The sequence below is a fragment of the Coptis chinensis genome, chromosome 8 (genome assembly GCF_015680905.1).
Source record: "Coptis chinensis isolate HL-2020 chromosome 8, ASM1568090v1, whole genome shotgun sequence".
Lineage (NCBI taxonomy): Eukaryota > Viridiplantae > Streptophyta > Magnoliopsida > Ranunculales > Ranunculaceae > Coptis > Coptis chinensis.
In genome coordinates this window covers 30,301,243-30,310,296 of record NC_141463.1, presented here as the reverse complement: position 1 = coordinate 30,310,296, position 9,054 = coordinate 30,301,243, and the positions used below count along the sequence as shown (strand labels likewise).

General features: G+C 37.7%; 1 protein-coding gene and 1 long non-coding RNA gene across 3 annotated transcripts; one reads left to right on the top strand and one right to left on the bottom strand.

The window, feature by feature from the left end:
• Positions 1–2,708: 2,708 nt before the first annotated feature.
• On the top strand, positions 2,709–6,611 carry LOC147481007 (uncharacterized). 2 transcript variants are annotated; one of them, XR_015205846.1, is made up of 5 exons: positions 2,709–2,843; positions 4,316–4,451; positions 4,910–5,011; positions 5,872–5,984; positions 6,107–6,611. It is a non-coding gene; the product is annotated as an uncharacterized LOC147481007 (long non-coding RNA). The 2 variants fall into 2 exon arrangements; XR_015205845.1 differs by lacking the exons at positions 5,872–5,984; positions 6,107–6,611 and having other exon boundaries at positions 4,910–5,463.
• A 359-nt stretch (positions 6,612–6,970) lies between these two features.
• Positions 6,971–7,420, bottom strand: LOC147481006 (uncharacterized). The gene has a single exon (XM_086578807.1). The coding sequence runs from the start codon at positions 7,418–7,420 to the stop codon at positions 6,971–6,973; it is 450 nt and encodes a 149-aa protein (XP_086434933.1).
• Positions 7,421–9,054: the final 1,634 nt, after the last annotated feature.

Sequence of the window (9,054 nt, the reverse complement as noted above, 5' to 3'; positions counted from 1 at the left end):
GACTGGTGTTGATTATTTTGTGCAACTCTAAGCATTTTGAGTTCTGACGGTTTTTTTTTTTTTTTTTTTTTTGAAAGATCCCCCCCCCCTTACACTAGGATTTTCTTCAACATCTTTTTGGGATAAATAACATAGGGGTGATTGTTTCTGGATCAAAGATGGATGGAATGATGCCCCTAGACCATGACAAGTTCTATAAGAGTGGGTATGGGTAATCTATGGGTAGGCTAAGGATTTATTAGGCTTCCTAAAAGATATGGGCTTATATTGTGGGAAACAAAAGAATATGCTAAGGCTCAAATGGGCTTCAATCGGGAACATATGATATTAGGTGGGCTTATGAGGCTAAAAACAAAATGATCAAAGATGGCCTGTTCCATCGTCTCTCTAAGATTTCCACTATACTCTTCGTCTTAAAATAAACAAAGTTGGGTAAAAAGTATTACCTCTTTAATTGGTCGGTATTGGTAAGATTTTCCATGTAGAATCTTCATAGTGAATGGACATTCACTATTGGGTTTGAACTTTCTGGTTCATTGATTCCACTCTAGTCTGGATCTGCTTGCTCAACTTTACTTGCAACAATCTGTCTCCATTGGTATCTAAGTCCCAGTAGAAAATCAATGCCCTCCTTCATATCTCGGCTCTTAAGAATGTTGGTCATAGATGAACTCCTTTTAGCATTCTGCTCTTTGATGTAGTCAGATTCGAGTCAGCTGACTTCTTTGATAAATAGCTCTCATGTCTTCGATGGAGGCTAATGATGCAATATGGAATTTGCCCTCTCCACGGTAGGGTAGCTAGTTGGTTGATTGGCTATGTAGCCGTTGATTGATGGAATGCAGAGTATTCCCCTTCTTCAGTAGGGTAGTTGATCAAATGATGTTGTGGAGTTTTGCCCTCTCCACAAGGGTAAATGCATAATGTTGAATGCTAATGTTGATGTTGGTGATCTTAGACATTTGAAAAATCTTCTCAAACATAACTGCTAAACTTTCTTCCTCCTCAATTTCTTCTTCTCGGTGAGTGATTCTCTCATCTACGAACAATGAAAATCATGTACCACCTTAAGACAATAGATTGTCATAGATATGATCAACACTTCTATGGATTCCTTCTGTAATTTGATCAGGCTTCAACGTTCAGAGGGGATCAAGGTTATACTAATCTGCACATAATGTGGTTCATCTGTGGTGCCAAGGTTGATAGTTTTTGTCTCCACAATGACTAGCATCTGTCAATCCTCAGACTGCTCATGAGAAAGAATGGACTCAGCAGCTTCATTGTCCATTCTTCATCATTGTCGGGGGAGAGGGGATCATAATAACCTGCACAAGTCATTCAATCATCCTACACTAAGGCAAGTGGGTAAATAATATATGTGGGATTTTGGAAACCTTTTTTTTTTTTGTTGTATTTTTGAAATTTTTTAATTTTTTTTGGGTTTTTGAAATATCAGGATTTTTTTGGATTTTGGAAATATTTGAATTTTTTTGGATTTTTGAAATATTTGATTTTTTTTGAATTTTTGAAATATAACTATATACAAAAGGAGTTAGAACAAAAAGTTTCACGCCTTTTGAGCCCTATCGGATTCATCCGGTGGCTCAACCGGAGCAATATGATGGCTGGAGATTGGATCAATAATGACTTGCGTTCCCCAATCATCATAGTCTCCATCAATGAATGGATCCTCATCAGAATCTAAGGTCTCTAAAAACCTTTCCCAAATCTCATATTGCGTCTGGGAGTCAGAAAGTGGCATGTTCTCAACATCCACTGGAACTGGGTCAACAATAGATTTCATATTCAACAGATCATCCAAATCAAGTATGGTCTGAGGGTCCAATTGGACATGATAAGGTGTGATAGTCTTGTCTCCTGGGTCAAATCCTAACCCTGGGGAACTGGCTAAAGTAAAAGATGGAGTATAGTCTATTCCTGACGAGGAGGATGTCGATCCAACCTCATTTATCCAACTAAATTGTCTAGCCTCATGATCCAACCTAAGTTGGCGATATCCTGAATAGGAATTAATATCTGGCTCTGAAATAGTAACTTCTGAGTTTGGATCTGGGTCATCATCTTCGCTCCATAACATGTTGGAATCAATAATAGCATCAATCTTTGCCCCTAGATCAGGTAGAGCCAATCCGAGACAATTCACCGTGGCACTAGAATTGATAAACAATTCTGACAGTCCTTCCAAAACCTCCTCAGTATAGCCTAGCCCTTTTCGATCATCTTGACTAGGAATCTGCAGCGGTTCTAAGATGCCGTTTTGGGTTTTTCCCAATCCAAGTCCTGGAAAATAGTTCTGCTCACGGAACATCTGAGTCGTCTTGGGATTTCCATTGCAAAATGGGGTAGGGAGCTTCTCCTTGTCGGTGCTCTAAACTCCACAATCCCTAATGGTTTCTCAGTGTAGTTACATTTTCCTTCAATCATTGGTATTACCTTATGCTCTTCTGAAGAATCCAGATTATCCGAATCACTAGTGATGCAAATAATCTTCCCTTCACTACACCAAAACATCAAATTTGTGACACTGGCGTTTTAAGAATTGTGACGACAGATTGGCATCAGAAATTGATAACAACTATCATAAAAATATAAAATTTACACGATTTTAATTCTGGCCTTTATTTTAAAACATAGTGATGGCTAATTGGCATCAGGTCGTTTAGAAAAAAAGAAACAAACTCCAAGTTTTATCGGGCCTCATCTCATCTCCCATCAACACAAGATGACCATCTTTCTCTATCACACTTCTTCTTCAGACCGGCGCACCACTGCATCTCCATTTGTAAGGATTCACGCTCACATCCACAAAAGAAGATTTGGTATGCTCTCGCTCTCTCTCTCTCAAAACCCTTAATCTCTTTGATAATTGAAATCAGGGTCGTTCAATCTGGTTATTTTTCTAGTTAAAGATTCTTATAATTTGATATGGGGTTTCGCCATTCACTGATTTGGGCGTTTCTTATCAGGTTCGGGTGTCACCCGATGTTGAGTTTCGCTCAGCAAGTAAATTTGAATTTTTTTATCTTTAAGACATCATTTCGATGAATCGTAATTGACTATCATCCTAGCATAACATGCCTGCAAAAAACAATGAGAAAAGGAAGTGAGCTCTGTTTGATGGGGGTATGTTGTTGACTGTTTTTTCTGAAACGTTGAAGGTCTGACAAAAAGAATTTCTTTTATTAATCTCTACTAATGTGTGTTTAGCTCATATGTTTGATACTCTTTTGGATATTGGGTTTTCATATGCAAATTTTGATTATGAAGTGTTGATTAAGAAATATAAGGATATTATATTACCAAGCTCATTCATTTGTTTTATGAAGAATGGTATTAGTCTATATTAATAGGAGATGTTTTAAGTGTCTTTTATTCATTTATAATGTCTTTTGCATCAATTCCAAATGTTATTCTGTGCATTCCTTTACTCCCTTGTAGACAAAGAGTTGTTTATTGTTACTTGTGGAATTTTGGGTTTCTAGCTTCAGTTAGAATTGAAAATCCAATATGGGGTTTAGCGAGGGGAGCCTTTACTGAACTCTTCTTACTAATCTTTCTTTCATTCATCAATTGGTGATCCCATTTCTACTCGGCCCCAAGTGTCATATAATAATGATAATGTTTCTTGCCACAATTCCGTGTGCCACACCCACTAGGTAGTTTTAGCTATTTGACTGTGGGAAAAAAAAATTAGTAAACAATCTTTACATGTCACTAATGTTTATGTGGACTACGGATCCCATAGAATATGACTCACTGATGTTTATTGGGTATATGCTAGACAATTGGCATTGTGTTTTATTTGCAATTGTGTGGGGTGTTTCTCAGTCTTGATAGTCTACCCACACACTACGCTTAGGCTCTTGTTTACTATCAACAAAGAATTATGTACTGCAAGCATTACTGTGTAAAAGAAACTTTGTCCATGATTTCCCCAGTTTTCATTATGACAATAGACTTTTATTCTATAAAAGAATGCACTTGAATAAATACTTCACTGCAGCATTTTGTATTGTCTCAACTTTCTATCGCGTATTCAAAACAAGTATAATTGCTTTGAAAAATACTCAAGGTGAGTATGTGCTTTTGACCTGTTCTTGTAATCCTTTTTTCAAAGTAGTAGCACTAGCTGCGTTCTTGTATAACTTTTTATATTTGAAAAAACGTGTCGATAATGCTTTTAGTGGTTCTGAAAACAGAAAGTTATGTGACCGATTATTATCCTTTCCAAGCAAATATTGCTCTCTGTGTTGTTTTCTTACATGGTTGGATGGTTGGATATTTGGTGTAGGTTGCTAGCTAGGTGCTTTGATATTATTACTTGACATTTGAGCTGCTTCATTGAACATGGAACACCACAAAATACCAGAAGATGTAAAGAACACACCACTTGCCAATAAAGGAGCAATATACTACCACTATCAATTGTAAGTAATTTTTTGAATGGCAAGTAATTAATTTTTCGTCCTCTTGGCTACAATGGTAAATAATTTTTCGAATCATTGTACTTGCAGTTGGTTTTTACTATCAATTGCATAACTTTTAGTTTAGCTTGTTTGTCAAAAGGTATGCATATGCTCCCCTCAAAAGGTATGCATATGCCCCCACTTAGGTAATTGGGAATCAATAGATTTTTCATTGGTACTGGTGATACATACATCATTAGTCCTAGGAATAGCTACCTCTTTTGCTAGATAGGCTAATGAACGAAGATGGATAGGTAGTTTTAACGTAAAGCTTTGCACGAGTAGCATCTTGATGTTGAGTCTTGCCCCTTTTGTTGTTTATAGTGGATTAACTCATCTTTCTGTAAGGTAATCTTGTTGTTTTAAGTGGCCCTTTGGCCATGTTCAGTTATTCATTTGCCATTTCCTTGAGCATGCAGGTTGTTTGTCACCTTGGTCCATGCAACTACGAAGTAACAAACAATCGCTTGGTTGGTCATGTGGAGTCTTGAAGCACTCCTGTACAACTCTTTTTTGTCTATGTAACTTCTAAATTCTCACTATTTGCCTTTATTAATGACACTGCACAATTCATAGGAACAATGTGTAAGTTTAGTGGCACAAGTATGTTCTTTTAATTAGAATTGAAGGACTTATTAATTGGCTGAGCATATGATTAATTTATATAGAGTTTGTAAGATATAGGATAGGGGAATGTCTAAAAACTTATTTGATTATGATTGTTGAACAAATTATGTGTTTCTCTAGGCCTATTATATTCTTGACCCCTTTAATCTATTTTGTTCTCTTTAGAGAGTGTGTGCTCCACTTTGCGTAAACTCCAAATGTAGAACCCCGTATATTTGGATTAGGAAGTAAACATCTTATGGGCTTTGAGGGGCCTTAAGTTGATTTTAGTTTAAAGACCCCCATTAGCATAGAATGTTGAGTGATGGACATCCCAACTAATTGGGATTAACTTGATCTTTCGAACCCAATTTGGAATACAAAACGGATAAGGTAAGAATAGACCCATCTCATTATCTATCTTCTTCCTCTAGAAGATAGACCCATTTTAGTTTATTTAGGGGTTGAAAACCATGTGATAACCCCGTCAGTATTAAGATAGGACCAGTATTAGGACAGGACGAGTTTTGGAGCTTTTGGATGCTATAATATACCTTTTCTTGCTGTAAATCTCAGGCAAATCTCCTCTACTAATTAGTCCCATTCTTCCTTGTCTTGTAGATTTGTAGTAGTAATTATTTCGTTCATTTTTATGCACTCTTGAGATACTTTGTTGAATTAGATTTCCTTGGTTTAAGTAACATTTTTATTGGTTGAATTATTAACTATTTTAGGTTGTTGTATACTGAATTATGAATTTATCATACTATCTTAGGTCATATTTCTAGGTATGGCAAGATTTACTAGAAAGCATCCGAGAGCAGTTTGGAGAAAGGTTCTGACTATGCCAAGAAAGAGATGGAGCGTACTCAACGCATTCTTGAAAAGGTGACATTCCAAATCTCTGTGTTTTTTAAAACTTTCAAGAAATGTTCAACCTCCTGAACAACCCCTAGACTTTAACCTTCTTTTATTTTTATTGGTGTTGTCAATCAACTCCGCCAACGCAGATGAGTTCACTCTCAATACTATGCGGTCAAGCTTATGTGGTGCAACAATACCAAAAGCTTGGGAATTATATGTACAACGCTGTTATCCGTCTCTTTTCTTGAGTCGACGCATTATGGTATACGTGTACAATAATGAGGAGGAGGTGACAGATTATGTCATACCAATGGTTCTTTTAGTTTGTATCTAAGTTATTATGAATAGCCTATAAGGAACTCTTTCAGGTTAGATACAAGTCCTAGAGTTTAGTGCTTGACCATCTTTTCTTTTTCCAAGAAAGTTTTGAATTGACGGGGCCTGTGTAATGTGCAAGTATTGCTAGAGGAACTGGCTGGCAGCATCTGGGTGCTTATGTCAACCTCCGAGCATTTTTTCTATTGTTGTGCACAAGAATATCAGCCACAATTCTTTGACCGAGCCAATTGGCGCTATATGTTCACTAGTTTGCAGAATACAAAACAAATGTATGATGAATTTTTTTGTATTACTTTTTGCTCATAGACGAACTTGAATACTTAATATGTTTTGTCAAATTTTGGTGTTTGGGGTTGTATTTATGCAGGTGATTTAAGGGGGAGAAAAAGAAAAAAGGATGGCAACCAAAAACGAAAGTTATTTTTTTTCAATTAAATGATATTTTGTGACGCCTGTCAGGCGTCACTTATTGCAAAGGGCTGTCAAAAATAACTGACGCCAACAAGCCGTCACAAATATTTGTGACGCCAAAATGCCGTCACAAAAAAAAAGTGACACCAAAGTGCTGTCACAAATTACTGACGCCAAATTTGTGACGCCACAGTGCCGTCACAAAAAAAAGTGACACAAATTGAGACGCCAAAATGGCGTCACAAAAAATAATTGTGACGCTAAATAGCCATCACAAATTTGTTGTTTTGGTGTAATGCTTGCCATAAGAACTTAAGCTTTTTGTGAAGTGTAGAGGGAATTGCGCCGACCTGGTATAGCCATGGTCTGCCCAAAAGGAAATTGTAATTAGCCTTGATGTCCATAGCCAAGAATGTGACTGGACCTATTTGGACGTCAGTTGTGAACTCGTCAAGGACTTCTCTTCTCTGATTATCAAACCCATGAACTGCTCTGGCTGTATCCTTAGTGAAAGTGAAGTCTTTCGGCATGATTCCAATGGCTTTCGCAGAATTGATCGGGCAGATATTCAAACCGGATCCGTTGTCAATCAGTACAAATGGCACCTTATGGTTGTTACAAAGCACCGTAATAGTCAATGCTTTCATGTGGGTTATTCCATCTGCAGTCAAATCATCATCAGAAAATGTTATGGAGTTTGTCCCATGCATTCTCTAACTGCATCATGAAGATTGACTGGCCTTGTGGTGCTAACACTGGACTCCTGCTTGATAGGAATAATAAAAGAAGTTGGATCTTTAGTCTTGACCGGCTCTAATGTGTGAACTCCCCTATTATGGTATGGCAATGGATTTGTTGTCACATTCAGAGTGCCAAGATGTGAAACATCAATTCTTCCCGAATCAATCAAATCCTAGATCGTATGTTTAAGAGCACCACACTTCTTTGTAGTATGTCCTAGAGATTGATGAAAATCACAATGTTTTGAAGTATCATACCAGTACGGAATCGGATTTGGAGGAGGCCTAGGTTGCAATAATGTAACTAGGCCTTGTTGGATCAAAACCTTGAAAATGACCGACAATGGGTATGGTAGCTTTGTGAACTGCCTCTGAGACTTGGGGAACCCTCTATTTTGATATCCTTGTTGTCTTGGAGGATATGCAATTTGATTGGAAGAAGGGTTGTTTGCCACCTCCGACTGAATTTGCGTATGTGGCTGAGGTTGAACTTATGTAGCAACCACATTGGCTTTTTTGTTGTCACCATTACAGTGGGATGCTTCTTCTTCTGCGGGTTAGATAATAAGAGCCAAAAACTGTAGTTTAAACCCCTTAACAATAATACTTTTAGACCAATTATGCGAGTAATAAATAAGAGTTAATGCTAATTACGTGCTTTTATGTATTTCAGGCATTGAAGTCAATTATGTGCAGAATTGTGCAACTTTGGCGATATAAAGGAGCAAGGGTTGGTTGCTAAGAAGTCAATTCAAGGAGAAAAAGCCTTTGTAAAGCCCGGTCAGAAGTTGAAAAGTCAGAGTCAACGCGGGCAGAAACATCACACAAAAGTCAGCAGAACTTCCGAAGATCGTATCCTTGGACTTAGGCCTCGGAATTGGACATACCTTATGTCAAAATGACCTGCTTGGAAAGAGCTTTCGAATGGTCCCAAACTTTGACCCAATCAGAAAAGCAAAAGTAGACAAAAAGCCTGTTGAAGTCAAAGCCAGTTGAAAAGGGACCTGTGGACTGAAGAAATTGTTTGGAGTCATACTAGCATATCAGGATTGTTTGGAGTGTTGTTGTGTTTAGTTAAGATTGGCTTAGCCTTGCATGAGATTAAGGTCAGGACGAAGAAAAATGCTTAACGTAATCAACCGACAACGTCAACAAACACGCCTTTCTAGTATACCACTCACTACACCTCTAACTAATATACCACACACACCACCTGAAGTAATGGTTGAAGAAAGAGAGTCTCCTCTCTCTGACTTTTACAAAGCCTTGAACGATAGCCCTAAATCTTGCATCGTTCTATCAGACCCAGTGGGGGATTTCCGAATCCCCCCAAATATATTTAATTTGTTACCAATTTTTCATGGGTTAGACCATGAAAAGCCTTATCAGCACATGCGTAGGATTGACCAAGTCCTTACTACATTCTACCATCCTATGGTTGGTGCTGAACAAATTAAACTAAGGGTATTTCCCTTCACTTTAGCCGATAAGGCGGCGTCTTGGTTAACTGCCCAAGCGCCAAATTCTGTGGACTCGTGGGCTAAACTTGTTCAACTATTTATGGAACATTTTTGCTCACCACTGAAGACCGATGAAGTGCTTTC